This window comes from Miscanthus floridulus, chromosome 16, assembly GCF_019320115.1.
Source record: "Miscanthus floridulus cultivar M001 chromosome 16, ASM1932011v1, whole genome shotgun sequence".
Taxonomy (NCBI): Eukaryota; Viridiplantae; Streptophyta; class Magnoliopsida; order Poales; family Poaceae; genus Miscanthus; species Miscanthus floridulus.
The window spans coordinates 11,434,213-11,453,916 of NC_089595.1; the positions used below are offsets into that span (position 1 = coordinate 11,434,213).

General features: G+C 45.8%; 1 protein-coding gene, 1 long non-coding RNA gene and 1 pseudogene across 2 annotated transcripts; all 3 read right to left on the minus strand.

Moving 5' to 3' along the window:
- Positions 1-7,583: 7,583 nt before the first annotated feature.
- Positions 7,584-8,365, minus strand: LOC136514499 (uncharacterized). Its single transcript, XR_010773661.1, has 2 exons — positions 8,158-8,365; positions 7,584-8,036 (listed from the first exon to the last, which is right to left on the minus strand). It is a non-coding gene; the product is annotated as an uncharacterized lncRNA (long non-coding RNA).
- Positions 8,366-14,047: 5,682 nt separating this feature from the next.
- Positions 14,048-14,571, minus strand: LOC136511077 (subtilisin-chymotrypsin inhibitor-2B-like; annotated as a pseudogene).
- Positions 14,572-16,956: 2,385 nt separating this feature from the next.
- Positions 16,957-17,554, minus strand: LOC136514106 (subtilisin-chymotrypsin inhibitor-2A-like). Its single transcript, XM_066508086.1, has 2 exons — positions 17,489-17,554; positions 16,957-17,390 (listed from the first exon to the last, which is right to left on the minus strand). The coding sequence occupies exon 2, from the start codon at positions 17,361-17,363 to the stop codon at positions 17,133-17,135; it is 231 nt and encodes a 76-aa protein (XP_066364183.1). The 5' UTR covers positions 17,364-17,390; positions 17,489-17,554; the 3' UTR covers positions 16,957-17,132.
- Between the last annotated feature and the right edge of the window lie 2,150 nt (positions 17,555-19,704).

Below are 19,704 nucleotides of genomic sequence, written 5' to 3' on the forward strand. Positions count from 1 at the left end.
TGTATGACGAGTAAAACATGAATAACCTCAAGTGCGTCAACTCGGTGCTGTGCAGCGGTCGGCTGTGTGCGAATGGCCGAGCTCTTGCTCGTGCTCCATGCTCGGATCTAGGAGAGAGAGGGAGTAGAGGCCGTGTCAATGACACTGTCGCCAAGCCAGAACCACCCATGCTTCTTGCCTTGCCCCGCCCTCATGACGGCCTCTCCATCGAAGTCCTAGGTGCTCGGATCGTGGTCTGACCCATGGAGCGACCTCGCCACCTCAGTGTACTCACTGATGCGAGAGTGGACGCTTGGGTTCGTGTATGCCTTGGGCGGTTCCTCCAGGTTGAAGGAGACGTCAAACGTCGCCTTGCCCTTGTGGGCCATACACCATGCCTGGAAGTCTGAGCAAGCCTGACCACTATGTGACACCGACTGCGAGAAAGACAGCACGATGATTACAAATCAGGCAGAACTGAGCGTCACAATAGATAAATGAATTCGCATACCCATGCTTGTTTGTATCTGGCGAGGCTACGGCTGCCTTAATGGTGTGCTGGACCTTGCATCTGCAAACAACGGTCCCGGGCATCCCTGTGCATCTTGAGGTACTCCTCCGTGAACCACCTCTCCACCACCATCGCCCAGCACTCGGGATACGCTTGGCACCACCAGGGAATCATCTACATGTCATCAAGTATTGGACATATAAGAAGATCAAACTAAACCAACTTAATCTCAAAACGAATCAATATTGATGTTCTTCATTTACCTCAAGGTACTGCTCCCGGGTCAGCAGCATCTCTCTTGTGTCTTTCTTGGTTTTCCTCTCTCCAAGCTTCGACCCATAGTAGTTTACGATGGCCTAGATGTGTGCCTCGTGATGCATGTCGGTGATGAGTTTTTTACAGGCTTTGGTAGTCACCTGCTCCGCCCTGGCCTCAAATCCCTCCTCGCATCTGTAATAAGTCTGCATACAAAAGCGATGTATCCATTCATTATTTCAAGAAAAGTCCAATGAATGCGACGTATTGAGCAATGTTGTGTGAGGGAGACTTACCCAAAGCTCTGCCTTCACCCGCGCTGCCTTATTGGGGTACTCCACATCGGTGGCGATGGCGTAGTGGTCAAACGAGTAGGCCGGCTCCGTCTTCGATGCGTACGTGACAATGCCGGGGAAGTGTTGTCTACACAGAAGACCCAGGATGCCGTTGACTAGCCGTGCATTACCACCCGACACAACCACCCAGTTTCTGCACAAGTGATTAAGAAAAAATATTAGTTTTTTATCATATCATATGAAGTAGTGGTGATAACATATAAAGTTACTTACTTTTGCCCTTCGAGGCAAATCACTGGGCGTTGGTGAGGAAGCGGAACATGTGGGAGGCTCGCGGGACCTCGCAAGTAGACACTTGAAGAGGAGTCAGAGGAAGCATAACCAGTGCCTGCCGCCTCCAACTCGTCGTCCTCGTGCGGGCCCTCCTCCTCGTCCGTCTGCCGAACCAGCTCATCGTCCGACTCATCCACGGGCGCCACCTCCTCCTCCGGCTCCTCCTCACACGACGTGGGAGGAGACGGCCCCCTCCTGCGTCCGGCGGTTCTCCTCCTCCTCCTCCTGTCCGATCCCTCCGCCGCAACCTCCTCCTGCAGCCGGCGTGGTCTTTGGTAAATTGAGTTCACGAACCTATGACGGTCGCCTGCCATCTTTGTTCAATCACCTGCAACAAAAAAGAAAAACAAGATGTAATTAGAAATAGGTGCAAAAATGAACAAAACATAATTACAAAAAACATAGTATTACATGTATTAGAAATAATCTTCATGATTGAGATTAGCTGGATCATAGGTCTCGTCATCACTATCAACATTGTCCAACTCATCAACACTATCCAAAGGAGGAATGTTGTCTTCATTTTCATTGCCTAAACGTAATCGCTCAAGCATTTGTATGTCCTTCAGATTTCGCACCTTGTCTCCAGCGTCCTCGTCATCATCCCTTTCATTGTCTACTTCCATTCCTATCTCTTTGGTTAAGTCTATGTCAAACCTCCCTTGTAGTCCCTCTTCTTGATAGAACTCTCCATCATATGTGTTTGGGTTGAAGTTGTAATCTTCATCGTTTGGGATAGGTAGTTTACCGTGTGGCGATACCTTGTGCACAATAGACCAACCCTTAAGATGCTCGGTGTCTTTGCACGCGTATGACGTATAATAAACCTAGACGACCTGTTGAGCTACAATGTAGACATCTTTTCCTAGATAGATGGAATCCTATCGAATTTCGACTAGCCCAAGCTTAGGGGTCCGTCTTGTTACTCTAGGATGAAACTAATGGCATTTGAATATGACAGGAGTAAGAGGTTTGGAACCATAGAATGATAGTTCATAGATTTCTTCAATTCTTCCATAATAGTCGAGTCCATCAGTGCCGGGCGTAACAACTCCGTTGTTTGTGGTTTTTCGATTGGGCCGACTCTGCTCGTAGCTTGCTGTGTGAAAACGATATCCATTCACGTCATAACCGGTAAATGACATGACCCTAATGGCACAGCCGTTTGCAACCTGTCTCAGCTCGTCACTTATAGACGCATCAGTTTGGGCTTTCTGTTTGAACCAACAAATGAAATCGGGGCTCCCTAGTCCCACACCCCATGAAAGAAGGGTATCATTTTTTTGCGGGGTAGGTTGCCTTGATCCATGCCAGGATTGACGAAGAAATTCCCTGTACCAACGAGAAACAAGGGGGTTGGACGAAGAAACAAGGATATACGGTGAAATGAAACAAGTTCATTTAGAACTTACCCAATGAACGGCTACACCTCGACAAGGTTGGTCAACACATATAGCATGATAATACGCCACTCTTTATTTTTCAATTGCTTAGTGGTCGATGCGCTTCCGAGTTGCCCTTGGAAAAGGCTGAGGTTCGATTCATTTTCGCCAGCATTGTAATGAGGGGGTGGATTATAAACGCTAGGAAGTTTCTCAGTGTAGTATTTCTCTATGAAGTTCGACACCTCCTCTAGAATGTATGCCTCTGCAATAGAAGCCTCAATTTTGGCTTTATTTCTATATTTTTGCGAAGAGTCTTCAGACATCTCTCGATTGGATAGCACCAACGGTTCTGCATGGCCCCCCCCCATCCATGCCTCATACGGGAGGTGCACAATCAAATGCTGCATCGGCAAGAAGAAGCCGGGTGGAAAGATCTTCTCCAACTTACAAAGCAACATGGGTGCCGCTTTTTCCAAGTCATCAATGACGGTCCGAAAGAGCTCCTTGGCACAAAGCTGGCGAAATAAGTAGCTCAACTCTGCCATCACTTGCCAGACATGCTCCGGGACATAGCCTCAAACCATCGCCGGAAAAAGCCGCTCAATCCATATGTCGTAGTCATGACTCTTCATCCCGTTCACTCGTAGAGTGCCTAAGTTCACTCCCCTCTTTAGATTCGCTGTATACCCATCAGGGAACATTAACGTCTTGATCCATTCAAGTACTTCCCTCCTTTGGTCCCTTTTCAAGACAAAATCGGCCTTAGGCCTTCACCTGGTCTTACCACGACTAGGAGGCTGCATCTCTTGATTTGGTCTATCGCACAATGTTGCTAGGTCTACTCTAGCCTTAGGGTTGTCCTTAGACTTTTCAGTGTCCATGAGTGTTGCCCAAAGTGCCTCGGCGACATTCTTTTCATTGTGCATTACATCAATGTTATGTGATAGAAGAAGGTCATCGGAATAGGGGAGCCTCGTCATGCCCGAGATATGAGTCCACATATGTTGCTCACCATATCCCACAAAACCACCTTCATTAGGCACGAGAGCATCTATCTGAGCAAGAACCTCGGCACCAGTCATCATCCGGGGTGCATCAGATATCACTTTGACACCTTTCGTAAAGTTCTTGATGTCTTGTTTGAATGGATGGTCAAGAGGTAGGAATTGACGATGTCTGTCGAACGATGAATACTTGCCACCCTTCTGCAACCAAATGAACCTTACACATTCCTTGCATATTGGGCAAGGGAACTTCCCGTGAACACACCAGGTGCAGAATATCCCATACGCCAGGAAGTCATGCAGGGAGTAGTGGTACCAAACGTGCATTTTGAAGGTTGTCTTTGTAGCTCGATCATATGTCCATGCCCCTTCATCCCAAGCATAGACCAATTCATCAAACACGGGCTCCATGAACACACCCATATTACTCCCTGGGTGTCCAGGAATTATCAACGACAAGAATATATTATGTCATTGAAAGGAGACACCGGGGGGAGATTAAGGGGGATAACGAAGATGGGCTAACATGTGTATGGGGCAGCCATCATTCCATAAGGATTGAACCCATCTATTGCCAGCGCGACACGTACATTACGAGCCTCATCTGCTTTGTCACGATGTTTATCATTAAAGCGGATCCAAGCTTCACCATCGGATGGATGTACCATCTTGTTAGGATTGTACCGTTTGCCATTTTTATGCCATGTCATCTGTTTTACGGATTCCTCGGTCATGTATAGCCGTTGGATCCTCGGTAGGAACGGAAGGTACCATAGGATTTTCACGAGGATCGTAAGTTGCCTCTTCTAGCCATCATCAAAGTCTACCTCCAGGTACCTAGAGGATTTACACTTTGGACAGAACTTTGCATGCTCGTGTTCTTTCCTAAATAGGACGCACCCCTTCGGACAAGCATGTATCTGCTCATACGGCATCTTAAGTGCTCAAAGGAGTTTCTGTGACTCATATATGCTCTTTGGCAGAATGTGGCCCTCCGGAAGCAGGGTGCCAATCACGGCCAACATCTTATCGAAGCCAGGTCGACTCAAGTTTAACTCGGACTTCAACCCCATTAAGCATCCAATGGCATCCAGTTGAGACACCGTTGACCGATTGTGAAGGGGTTTCTGTGCCGAGTCCATCATGTCGTAGAACACCTGTGCGGCTGCCTCCATCTCCTCCTTCTCACGTCCCTCATCGAACTATCCTTGGTGAAAGTCATCTAACATGGCTGGTACCCCGGCATCTGCATCAAAAGCCTCCACCCGTGGTCTCACCACCTCCTCTCTCATACGATGGGCTTCACCATGGTGGACCCACCGGGTGTAGTCCGACGTAAATCCATTCTTCACAAGATGATTACCCATTTCCACCTTGTTTACCCTCCTCATGTTTCCACATTTGCTGCAGGGACACAAAACTAGGCAATGTCCTTTAGCAGCCTTGCCAAATGCACTATTCAAGAAAGCATCAGTCTTGTTCATCCATTCCGTGGTGTAATCACTCTGACTTCTCCAGCCCGTGTACATCCACTGACGGTCATCCATCCTCTAACATATGTATCAGCGAGTAATGTAACCATCAATTGCATCTACATGGTGTTCCTACTATCTAATAGGTGAGGATAGGTCCTAATCCAACCCGTGGATGCGTAGATGAGGTTAGTTTCCATGCTCTACTCCTATCCGAGATAGAATTTCGGTAGCACCTCCCCGCTGTTCTCCAGATACACGTCCTTCCAAAGAAGAGTGTGTATCTGGAGAACAACAGGGAGGTGATGCCAAAACTCGGTCTCGGACCAGAGCAGACCATAGAAACTAACACATCTACGCATCCACAGGATGTCCAAAAAATGTGGACAATCCAAAACAGATACAGTCATAGATATGCAAAGATCTGCATACCTCCAACCATATCTCTTTCGAACGGGAGACGCCTAACTAGGTTATGCGATCTATGACCATGATACGGAAAGAGGGGTTATACCTAGGGTGGTGGCGGAGTCAGGCTAGTGGGGACGTGGCGGGTTGTTGCAGTGGCGAGGCGACGTGGTGCAGGCAGACCGGCACGACGACGGGAACTCCGACTCGGCTCCGACGGGCTCTTCTCTACAAAAATGGAACAAAATACTGTCATTTAAAAAAAAATTGACAGAACCTCCCTTGCACAGTGAGGTTTTCAAAACCTGCAAAAAACAGCGGCACGATGGCCGACAAGCACATATGTCTCAAGGGAAGCCATGTAATTTGGATATCAATCCATACAGAAGAATATATCCAAGTAGTACCACTACTTCTACTACTACTTCCACTATTGCTACTACTACTACCACTAGTTCTACTACTACTACCACTAGTTCGACTACCACTACTTCTTCTACTACTACCACTAATTCTACTACTACTACCATTAGTTGTACTACTACTACCACTACTTCTAATACTACTACTACCACTAGCACTACTAGTACAACTAATACTACTACAACTATCACTACCATGACAACAACAAGAGAGAAGGCATACCTGACGGGCGCCGGGGGTAGGGTCGGGCGGTGTCGGGGTCGGGCGGCGTCGAGGTCGGAGTCAGGGTCGTCGGAGTCAGGAACAGGGTCGGGCACGGGCGCGGCCGGGGGCAGGGCCGGCCGGGGGGTAGGGCCAGCCTGGGGCGGCCGAGAGCAGGGCACGGCCGGGGCAGGGCGCGGGCAGCATGAGCGCGTGGGCGGTGGCGGCGTGGGCGCGGCGTGCGGCGCGGGGGCTGGCTGGCTGTCTGTTTGACTGCCCGGCCGGCCGAATTTGCTTAAGTCCTAGAACCGCTCTTTGCCGAGTGCCGGATAAGGGAGGCACTCGGTAAAGATTTAATTTTTTTTAAAAAAAATTCTTTGCTGAGTGTCCCAGATCTGGCACTCGGCAAAGATTTATTTTTTAAAAAAAATTCTTTGCCGAGTGTCCCAGATCTGGCACTAGGCAAATTTTTTTTTGAAAACTTCGCCGAGTGCCCCTGGCACGGCACTCGACAAAGATTTATTTTTTTTTAAATGTCATTGCCGAGTGCCCGGTGAAGGCACTTGGCAAAGAGGAAAATTTTAAAAAACTTTGCCGAGTGTCGGGGCATGGCACTCGGCAAAGGGGGTCTTTGCCGAGTGCCACGGATAAGGCACTCGGCAAAGAGGGTTTTGAATTTATTTAAAAAAAATCCTCTTTGTCGATTGCATTCACAGGGCACTCGGCAAAGACATTTAAAAAAAATCTTTGCCGAGTGCCATGCCAGGGGCACTCGGCAAAGTATTTTTCAAAAAAAAATTGCCGAGTGCTAGATCTGGGACACTAGGCAAAGAATTTTTTTTAAAAAAAAATTAAATCTTTGCCGAGTGCCAGATCTAGGACACTCGGCAACGGATTTTTTTTAAAAAAATTAAATCTTTGCCGAGTGCCTAATAGCAGGCAGTCGGCAAAAGAAGGACGTGGCCGAACACCGTTACGCGGGTCAGCCTATGCCGAGTGCCGCGCTTTTGTCGAGAGTCTGGCACTCGGCAAAGAAGTCCTTTGCCGAGTGCATTTTTTTGCCGAGTGCAATTCTTTGCCGAGTGCCCGATTTTTGACACTCGGTAAAGAATTTTGCACTCGGCAAAGTCTCTGTTTCCGGCAGTGAAAACTTTTTGGAAACGTACAGACAAAAGTCTGTTTGGATTTCCCAAGGGTCTAAAGTTTATTGACTAAATTTTAGATCACTTTAGCTCTTGAGTCAACCAAGATTCAATTATGTTGAACAGCTGTTTTATAACGAAAGAAAGTGAAAACAAACAACGAAACCGCTTACATTTATTCATTCGTGCAAGGATGGACGGCATTTTATTTATGCAAGAACGATGCCATTATTTAGTAATAATTTATAGGAAAGAAACACGTACACATAACACATTCAGTATCCGGCAGATATACACGGACATGAATACATAGCATGTCCGAGTTATTCATTTTTATAGAATATTCACTTCTGGAGCAAGCAAGGAACGACCGAAGCTAGCTAGGCATCAGCCAGCATCTTATCAGCCGACGTGGGGCGTCTGGGCGACGGTGTCGACGAAGATGCGATAATCCGCGGTCACAATCGAGCCGACGGGCAGCACGACGATGTCGGCGTCGGGCTTGTCCTTGAGGATCGCCTTCTTGGCTTCCTCCACGCTGAGCCCCACCACCTCCGGCCACGACGTCTTGGCGCCGCCCGCCGCCGCCGCTGTAGAGCTCATGGTGTGGTCGTCGTCGGTCGAGAACTGCAAATCAATTGATGATGATGCTCAGGCCTGTGTGATCTGAAAGGAAATATACGAACTACTAGTACTGTATTATTGCAAAAAAAAAAAAAAAACGTAAGGTATAGAAAGGCACACTCACGGGCAAGTGTTGCTTGTTATCGTGCTTTCTTGTACTGCTGCTGGTTAAGCGAGTATGGCACCCGTGAGGTATCTATAGACAGCTGCTAGCTGCAGGCAGGATGTGTGTGTGTTCATCTGCAGGATCAAACAAATTAAAAAGAGAAAAAGAAGAAAATGTTGATGCGTGGTGCCAAGAAATCGTAGCTGCTCCACCGTCCAACAATGTATTTACGCACGAGGCACATGAGGAGGTGGCCCCTGCATTGGCCCCCAACAGCCAGAAAAAAAAGAAAAGAAAAGAAAAGATAGAAACGCTGCAGAAACGCATCTCGCTTGCAGCCAAGTGATATTATTGCTTGCAGCCAAATAGTCAGCAGCTTCAGTGCGCATAGCTGGCACTGTTAGTGACACTCAGTGAGCACTCAGTCTCCCATAACCTCCGGCCACGACGTCTTCTTCACAACATATATTCTTCTCCTCTCGTCGGCAGCTATAGCTAGTATATATCGGTTAAGCTCATCTTTACCTACATATATTAATGCTCCTGCTTAATTATCGTTAGAAAACCGTCTCAAAACAATTATCGTTAGGAAATCGTAGAGAGATTGTTCAGTTAATGTAACCTGCATATGGACAGGCCAAGTGATCGATTGGTGCGAGGTAGATCCATCAATCGATCGGTTAACCTGTTTTGTTCATTAATTATTACTCCTACCTGCAAGCCAACCGTTGAGCGTCACCGTTCTTGCTCGTAAAATTAGCCCAAATTAATGCTATGCTTGTGGCAGGTTGACAGATTTTTTTTTGCATATATAAATGATGTTTTTATAGTTTTCAATATCATTTAATACGTCCATCTTGAAAGAACTCTTGGCCCTTGCGTGTTCACACAGCCTACAGAACTTTTAGAGAACAATACTTCCTATAGGGCGTCCATCTATCTGGACGCTCCTGTTGGTAGCCCACGACACCAGCCTAATAACCCCCTCCTATCCTATCCTATTCGTTCGTCCACTCGTTTCTCCATAAGACTCTCTGGCCACACAGTTTCTTAAAATCACCATAGCGCCGCAACCGTGCTCCGTTGTGCCACCTCGGCATTCTCCATGGCATCCGAGCGCTCGCCGGCCAGCATATATCTCCACCGCGCCTGAGCGTAGCCGCCCGCCTTCCCTCCCTCTCCATCACGCCTCCTGCCTGTCGCGGCCGCCCGTCTTCCTCCTGGCCCTTGCGTCGTCCTCGCCTTGCACTGGTGCCTGATGTGGCTGCCTCTTCGACCGCTTCGCCCGCCGTCCCATGACACAACTCTCCAGCCGGCGGTGCATAGTAGATGAACTCCTCAACCACAAGTGTACGTAGCCACACGACCCTCCGATTTGTTATGCGTGGTGCTGTTCCAGCTGCCTTGATGTGCCTCTGGCCCCCTCCTCACGTAGATGTCCTTCGCGTTACTCGTGCTAATGGTCGGCCTGCTCGTAGATGATCTTGGACAACAGCACCATGGTGGCCTAGCGCATCCGGGGCGCACGAGTAGCTGTGCTCCCTCCATGCGGCGAGCAGCAAGATTGTTGCGCTGAAAGCGCATGTTGTGAGCGTATGTTTCAATTGTTTCAAATGTTTGTTGCAAGTGTTTCACATCAATATTGCAAAAGTAGATTAGGATATTGCATATGTTGCAATGGCTATACACGCATGTTGCAAGCACCTGTTTCAAATATTTTATTTGTTTATCAGGCGTATGTTGCAAGCGTTTTATCTAGATGTTGCACATGTTTCACGCATATATTGCAAGTGTTTTATCTGTATGTTGCGTATGCTTGCAACTGATTTTCAAGTGTTTCAGACATATATTGCAAGTGTTTTAGCTATTTTAGACATACGTTGCAAGTGTTTTATCTAGATGTTGCTATGTTTTGCAATAGTTTTTAAGTGTTTTAATGCTATGCTTGTGGCACGTTGGCAGATTTTTTTTTGCATATAGTAATGATGTTTTTATTAGTTCTCAGTATCATCTAATACGTCCATCTTGAAAGAACTCTTGACCCTTGCTGTTCACACAGCGTACAAAACTGGGTGTTCGGCTGCACAAAAAAGATACTGCTGCTGCGGGCTGCAGCTGCAGCTACAGTGTCCAGCAGACTGCACTAATAAACTACAATGTGTAAACTAGATACGCTACCGGTGAAAAATGTTTTGTTATCATTGCTTATTATAGTTTAACTAGTGCCTTTAGTCCGAATATCTTCCGTTCTATTTGGCTAGTAATAACCAAGCGCACTTGCAGAGTTGCTGTGTGCCTAGTACAATGGTATCAATAAAGCCCTCCAGTGCACGGAGTGGTGGAGCTACCGGCATCTTGTTAATGATATCGCGGTTGGGCACGACACGTGTTGCACTGGCTAATTCGTCTCTAGTTGGATGGATCAGAGAGGTTCTTAGGACACGAGTCACTGTTACTTATAACTGTCACAACCCAAAAAACACCCTTTGACAAAAAATTTGCTTAACACCTTAGTTAAGCTTGTTGTTTAGTTTAGCCGTGCGCTTCTTCAGATGGAGCCGCTGCCTAGGGTCTTCAGAAAAACACCGCCGCTGCCCTTGCTCGTAGGGCCTCGCCGTCGCCACGCCACCACCTAGAGCCCCTCTCCTTCTTCCTCTCAGGTGCGTCTGCCGGAGGTAAGAAGGAAAGTGGACCCATCTCTCTTTTCCACAGTTTATAGTTCTAGTTTATTTAGGGTTTAGTCTAAATAAATTTCTAGTGAAATCAGATGATTTTCGGTCAGGATCATGTGTCCTATGATGTCTTCAGTGATTGCCACGACGAGATCACCGTTGCAGGCGTCGATTTCATCGGCAAACAGCCAATTTGTGGCCTTTTATCTGCAATGGGAGGGGTGCTTCTGGGAGCCACCGACAAGGATAGCGACTCCGGGTCATCGATCTCATCGTCGATGGTCGCGGAGAGGATTTCAGGGTCTTGAGATGATGAATCTGCAGCCTATGTCGTACCCAACGATGCAACTGTCGATATTTTTTCAGTGATTTAGATGCGTTTTGGACTAGTTCCGAAGCGTTGGATCTTATGGCATGTCCAATGTTTTGGGGGTTGGTCATTGGAATCGGCATAAGGACTGCACTTTGGCTCCGGTGTTCGAGGGATGCCATTGGGGAAGGAGGAGATAGAAGAATCTGGATAGAATATTATGTATTTTTTATTTCAGATTTTTTCATGTGTAACTTGGAGATGTACTGTGCAAAAAAAAGCTTGTTTTAGCCCTTGCCCTAATCTCTCAAACCTTGACCTAAGGTGCAATGCGGAGAAAGAGGCTCTATTGGGGGAGCGCATATAGCATATATGCATCCAGTGGGGGGGGGGGGGGGGGGGGGGGGGGCAACCCCTCCTATTTTGATCAAAAAAAGTAAATCAAAGTTTTGAGAATTTAATTTAGACAACTGGGATTCAATTGTGTCGGACAGCTGTTTTTTAATGAAAGAAAGTGATAACAAACAACTAATCCCCTTTCATATATTCATTGCTTTTTTGAGACCAAAGAAGAATTATATTAGATCATAGATGAGTATATAATCACGTTACAAGCAAACTGGAATACACTATGTATATACAGAACCTGATCATCTAAATTGTACCTACGCTTTGTATAGCCCAAAATCTCAACTCCAAACCTGTATGACGATTCGTATAGTTGACCGCACAGGCAAACACTCGGTAAAAGGCCTGAGAACATATGCCCAATGAATGATGGCCAACATTCCTGCATGTAAGGAAAATGGACCCTAGGCCCATTTACTTTGGATTTTGGTGTTTGATGACCAACACAATCAAATTAGACTAATGAATTTGTAAGTAATTGTTTTCTAGTCCAATAGGGTGCAAGACGTGACTTGGACGAAAGCGACATGATGATCCCACGATCAACACCATAAGCAAGACCCTAGAAGTACAAGAGAAGACCCAAGATATCAAGCAAAGTCCAAGCATGAAGATAGGAACCAAGCCGGACGCAAGATCGTGAAGAAACGAGCTTCACAGAGGTGACCAGACGCGTCCGATCAAGATGCTCGGCAATGGCAGTGTCATCAGCAGCGACCGGACGTTGAGGATTCAACTAACCGGACGCGATGATGACACTGTTCACTATCGCGACAATAGCTCAACACTGACCGAACGCTGGAGGATGATCAACCGGATGCAGGAACTGCAGCGTTCGATCGAGTCCAGAGAGGTTCTAGAGCGGCGCCAGCGCGATCGGACGCGTCCGATCGACAGTGACCGGACTCAACGTCGAGTCCGATCAACGCGCTAGCTTCAACTGTCGGGACGACCGGATGCGTCTGGTCAGGACGACAACAACGTCCGGTCAGTAGCAGAAATCTAGGTTTCGCCCCCAATAGCTACTTTCTCTATGGGGCTTATAAATAGACCCCCCAACCGACCATTTGAGCGGTGTGGAGCTGAGAAAACATACCAAGGGTCTTAATACACCATTTTAGTAATCTCCACTTGCATAGTGCTTAGTGATTCATTAGGTGATTAGCGTGGGTGCTTTGCGAAGTGCTTAGGTTGATTAGACCACCTCTTATGCGCTTGCTCTAGGTTTAGGCCTAGTGTTTAGAGAGGTATGTATACCTCTTAACACTCGGTGCTTGCGCGCATCATTGTTGTACATCGGAGGGGCTTGTAGTCTTGTAAGATCACACGAACCACATTTGTGGTGTGGCCGCCACCGTGTATCGAAGGGAACAAGACCCATGGCATTTCGGCCGGAAGCTTGATAGTGAAGACGGCGGGGAGCATCCGTGATAGGCTTGCCGGAAGGCAAGTCGAAGACCCACTTGCGCGTGGGAAAGGTCCGAGGCTATCCTCGGAGTTACCCGACTAGGAGCTTGGCCCTTGCGAGGGATTCCTTGCGAAGGGCTCCAACGAGGACTAGGGGGAAGCTTGCGCGCTTCTCGATACCTCGGTAAAAATAACGGAGTCGTCGACGGGAGTCTGCATATCTCTACCTTACTCTTTAGCTTCCGCATTTACATTGCAATCTTAGTGTGTGCTTTACTTTCCTAGCTTAGTGATAGATTTGGAACCTAGGTTGCATAACTTCTTTTGCGGTAGAGATAACAACACACCTAGCAAAACTGTGGTTGCATATTTAGACAGTTTATCTGTTGCATATATTTTGCTAAGAATAGAAAAAGAGGACACCGTTTAGAGTTAGACTTTTAAGTTGTCTAATTCACCCCCTCTTAGGCGTCTAGGTCCCTTTCACTGCAGACGAAGTGGAGAAACTTCTTCTTTGTTGTGTCTTCCTTATTCTTTCTGCCACCAAAGAATAAGAAAGACTGATCTAAAACTTATTCTCCCTAGTCCTTCATTGTGGTCAGATCTTACCACAATAAAATGGTGAAGAGACTGGAGAAAATTATTGCATGACGACGACATCATCTCTGCCTTGATGTCGCCGTTCGGAAAGCCAAGTCTCCATGTCGTCAAGCCGATGAAGTTGCTGACGCCGATGTTGCCCTCATCTTCAACAGGGCCGCCTTGGAGAAAACGAATCTATCCCGCCCCCTCGCCGTCGCCAGAGAGGAGGAGGAGATAAAACCCCAGTACCAAAAAACTTGGCATGAAGAGACTCTAACCCTAGATGACTCGATCTACTAGAAAACTTATAAAAAATGATGCATCGCTACTCCCTCCGGTGTCCGGTGACATGCCGGAGGGGGAAGGGATGGGGACCAACGGTGGTGGATGCGGAGGCGACGGGGCGGCGGCGGCGCTAGGGGAGCGACTCCTTTCATATATTCATCCGTGCAAAGGATGGACGACATTGTGATACATATATCTATGCAAGAACGATGCCATTATTTAGTAATAATTTATAGTCGGAAAAGAAACACGTACACATCCATTATTCGGCAGATACACGGACATGATGGCATGTCCGAGTTATTCATTTTAATTATAGAATATTCAGTTCTGAAGCAAGGAAGGAACCGAAGCTAAGGCAGCAGCTAGCTAGCCTCTTTATTATCAGCCGACGTGGGGCGGCTGGGCGACGGTGTCGACGAAGATACGCACGCGGTTGGCCGCAAAATCGGTGGTCACACTGGAGCCGACACGGGCACCACGACGATGTCGGCGTCGGGCTTGTCCTTGAGGATCACCTTCTTGGCTTCCTCCACGCTGTGCCCGACCACCTCCGGCCACGACGTCTTGGGGCCGCCGCACTCCGGTGCCGCCGCCGCTGTCGCCGTGGAGCTCATGGTCGTCGTCGTGGATCGAGAATTGAACTGCGAATCAGTTAAAACGATGACGATGCAAAAAAGGAAACATACTACTACTACATTGTTGCAAAAAACGTAAGGTATAGAAAGTCAGGCACACTCACGGGCAAGTGTTGCTTGTTATCGTGCTTCTTTGTACTGCTGGTGCTGGTTATATGAAGCGAGTATGCACCGGTGAGGTATTTATAGAGAGCTGCTGCAGCCTGCAGGATGCACGATGGAGATGAATGGATCGGATGACCTGTTCTCTGCTTTCCTCTGAACGCAGACATCCCAATCCACAAGCAATCTTGTTGATAATTAGTCATAAGCCACGCAAGCTTAACTTGCAATCTACCTGTTGATCTTTCTACTGAACACATGCATGGCTGGTATATATGCTACTACTAGTCGTACGTTTTAGCTAGCTGTGGTACGGCAAAATGCATGCGCATGTCATATGTTCAGACACTGCTTAACGTGCAACCTTTTGATCTTTCATCATCATTGATAAAGACACCACAAGAAGATGCTGCACGGCGGAGACTGTCTTCAACAACCACGACCTAAAATACAAGACATATTCGTTCTTTGGGTAGCGCTATAGGCAAAGGGTTCAATACCTATTTTTGGTTTTCTCCAACAACAAGACCCAAAAGACAACCCTTTCTGCAAATGGGTCTCTAAGAGAAATGATACTCAGATTTGGGTTATGCCTCTCCTGACACCGAAAATAGGTCTTCCATATAGATAGTCTGTTGGAGGCTATATGTATTGTGTTGGAGACCCATTTCGGGTTTAGGTTCTGTAATGGGTCTGCTATTGGAGACACGTGTTGGACATGCAAACGGGATAATCCAATATCTGTAAGGTGTAAGGAATATCGATCGTGGAAGATGAAGGACGCACCAAATTGTCAAAGCGGGCAGAATTCCCAACCCTCTTTTGTCAACACGACTCTGCAGATTTCAAAGTTAAATAAAGGACTCTGTCTAGTGAAGAGTTTCGTGGCATTGTTTTCAAGACTGCCATGTTATATGAAATGAAATAAAACTTGGATGAAACATCCACTCTCAATTGAGAGTTTCATTCTACGGTTTCATAGGCATTTAATTTCATGACTCATATAGAGTTGATAATCATGCCAAAAGAGTTTCATCTACATGAAACTCATTTTTCTCTCTCTTCTTAAATACACTGCCATAACATCAAAATACCTACGTGGCAACCTATTTAATGCAAATGAAACTCACGTGAAACTTCCACTGAGACTGACCAAGTTCTTCTCTTTTTAGTTCAACGCTGCCTTACAGTTTAGGCGATTGAGACATCTGAAAGTTTGGTGCCATTAAAAATTTACAAATTAAGTAGCCAGAGCTCTGCACTTACATATATAGTCCTTTTCATTTTATTACTTGAGAAAAAAAGAGCATGCAGTCATCAGTTGAGATTTGCCAACGAAGAAAGACGATGGTAAGCTTTTGTGAATTTAACGTAGCTTTTTTGTTAGCCTAGTGGCATGAGGTTGTCACCATTTTTGTTTGCCTAGTTGCATGAGGTTGTCACCCCTTTTTTGCGTTTGCACGTGTTAATGTTGTTACTTAGACCATTCTCTTTTGCAACGAAGAACTTTCACACAAAAATTCATAAAAAAATCGATTAGACTTTACAAACATTGCAGGATGGTTTAATGGGGACTTAGGACATGTTTGGTTCAGTTTATAAGCAACTTATGATCCAAATAAGCTGAAATTAAAACACAAACATTGCATTTTTCTGCAGTTTCCTTTGACCGCCCTTCTCACAGTAGCCCCCATTTATATTAAAAAGTATAAGCTGGGTCAGGTCAGGTTATCCTCATCACACCTTTTCTTAATTTATACAGTTTCTTATGGAAGCACTTTTCTAAAAAACTGTACCAAACAGGGCCTTAATTAGTTTTTCTATAGCAGTTGAGAAAATGAGAGATTATATATGCTATCTCAGCTCAAGACAATTATCTTGATTTAATAAAATACTTCGGCAATGAAAAAAAACCTTATCTACACCACCGGACATAGAATTTCATTCAGACAAATAGAGACAACCTTTACAATGTTTGCAAAGATTACAAGTGCTCTAAATCATTCAGCTAATAGTTCAGATAAACAAACTCATACACCTCTGTCTTCTCATCCCTCTCAAACTATCTGCATCTTGCACACATGTTGCTCATGTCAATCAGTGCCCTGGTTAGTGGTTAAGCAAGCACTCACCTCTGTAATTGGGTGCCTTTTAGGCAATACACACTGTACGCTAGCTGTTCTTAAGTGCAACAAAGTTTCCTGTTAAAAAAATGTCAGCTGAACTTTTCATTGGGGCACATTTGTGGCTGAATGATTTGTCCATCATCACTTCCGTGACCAGTACGTATAGTACGTTCATCCATGCAAGGATTGGAACGTGCTTTGGACATAAAGAACAGTGATAACACACTAATTCTCCATATGCAGAACGACGACATGCCGGAACATCAGCATTGTTATTTACAGTAGTATATGTAATATGGTATCATTCATAGAAAGTAAAACACACATCCGGAACCATTGGGAAGATGCATGAACAGGGTACATGATAGATCGATCATGGCATCTTCTGAGTTATTATTTTGAGTTTACTACACATATATTATCTTTTATTCGGTTGTGGCTGGAGTAAAAGGGAGCTGGGCAACTAGCCAACACGGGGCGTCTCAGCGACGGTGTCGACGAAGATGCGGACGCGGTTGGGCAGAAAATCATCGGTCACCCGCGAGCCGACAGGCAACACGATGATGTCGGCGTCGGGCTTGTCCTTGAGGATCACCTTCTTGGCTTCCTCTATGCTGAGGCCAACCACCTCCGGCCACGACGTCTTGGCGCCGCCGCTCCCCGGTGCTGTCGTCACCGCCGCCGTGGAGCTCATGGTCGTCGTCGTGGGTCGCGAGATTAACTGCGAATCAGTTGATCGATGACGATGCAAAAAAAGGAAACAGACTACTACTACTACATTATTGCAAAAAAGCGTAAGGTATAGAAAGGCACACTCACGGGCAAGTGTTTGCTTATTGCTGTCGTACGTGCTTCTTTGTACTGCTGCTGGTTATATGAAGCGAGTATGCACCGGTGAGGTATTTATAGTAGCTGCTGCAGCCTGCAGGGTGCATGTACGATGGAGATGAATGGATCGGATGACCTGTTCTCTGCTTTCCTCTGAACGCAGACATCCCAATCCACAAGCAATCTTGTTGACAATAGAGAATAGACACACACTTAAACTTGATCTGAATTAGTCACAAGCCACGCAAGCTTAACGTGCAACCTTTTGATCTTTCTACTGAACGCATGGCTGGTATATATTATGCTAGTACTAGTCGTACGTGTTCTAGCTAGCTGTGGTACGGCAAAATGCGCGCATGTCATATGTTCAGACACACAGCTTAACATGCAACCTTTTTTGATCTCTTCACCATCATTGATAAAGATGCCACGCGAAGATGCTGCACAGCTGTTGGCTTCTTATTAGCTAACGTGTTGGACATGCAAACGGGATAATCCACCGATCTAATTAAGGCCTTGTTTAGTTTCACGGTGTAAAGTTTTGGAATGTCACATCGGGTGTCGCATGGGGTGATCAGATACTAATACAAAAACAAATTATAGAATCCGTCGGTAAACCACGAGACGAATTTATTAAGCCTAATTAATCCGTCATTAGCACATGTGTTACTGTACCACTTTATTGTCGAATTATGGATTTATTAGGCTTAAAAGATCCGTCTCGTAAATTAGTCGCAAAACTGTGCAATTAGTTATTTTTTTAGTCTATATTTAATACTTCATACATGTGTTCAAACATTCGATGTGATATGGTGTAAATTTTTAGGGAAAAACTAAACAAGGCTTAAACAACAATATCTGTAACGGATATCGATCGTGGAAGATGAAGGACGCATCAAATTTGTCAAAGCTGAATGCGTGTAATGCGGCCAGGAATTCCCAATCCTCTTTTGTCAACACGGTTGTGCAGATTTCAAAGTTAAATAAAGGACTCTGTCTACTAACTTGTAGTGATTGAAATTGTTTTCTTTCCAGTTCAACGTTACCTTACAGTTTAGGCGATTGAGACATATGAAAGTTTGATGCCATTAAAAATGTACAAAGTAGCCAGAGCTCTGCGCTGTTACATATATTATATAGTATATGATCGAACAGAGGTAGTGTCTGTGGTCCTTTTCATTTTACTTGAACAAAAGAACATCGCACAACTACACAGGATTTCATTCAGACAAATATAGAGACAACCTTTACAAGGTTTACAATATTGCAAGCTAAGAGCTCTAAATCATTCAGCCCATAGTTTTTTTTTTTTTTGCAAGGATTCAGCTCATAGTTTAGCTAAACAAGCTCATACATCTCTATCTTCTCATCCCTCACACAGGATTTCATTCAGACAAATTAAATATAGATACAACCTTAACAAGCTATACAAGATTGCAAGAGCTCTAAATCATCCAGCTCATAGTTTAGCCAAACAAGCTCATACATCTCTGTCTTCTCATCCCTCTCAAACTACTATATCTTGCACACATGTTGCTCATGTTAATCAGTGCCTGGTGGTTAATGAAGCACTCACCTCCGTAAATTGGGAGCCTTTTATTGGCGCTACTCTCTGTACTCTGTTCTTAAGTGCAAGGAAGTTTCTTATAAAAAAATGCAATCGGCACATCTGTGGTCAGCTGCACTTTTCATTGGGGCACATTTGTGTCCGAATGATTTGTGCATCATCACTTCCGTACGTACGTACGTTCATCCATGCAAGGATTGGAACGTGCTTTTAGACATAAATAACAGTGGTAACACATTAATTCTCCATATGCAGAAAGACGATATGCCGGAACAGGAGCGTTGTTATTTTATTGTAGTATAATATGGTACCATTCATAGAAAGTAAAACACACATCACATCCGGATCCATTCAGAAGACGCATGAACAGGGTACATACGATAGATCATGGCATCTTCTGAGTTATTCTTTTTACTATACATTATATATGTTTTATTATGTTGTGGACGGAGTAAAAGACAGCTGGGCAACTAGCCAACATGGGGCGTTTCGGCAACGGTGTCGACGAAGATGCGGACCCGGTCAGGGCGGAAATCCTTGGTCACAGGCGTGCCGACGGGCAGCACGATGATGTCGGCGTCAGGCTTGTCTTTGAGGATCATCTTCTTGGCCTCCTCCACTTTCAGCCCGACCACCTCCG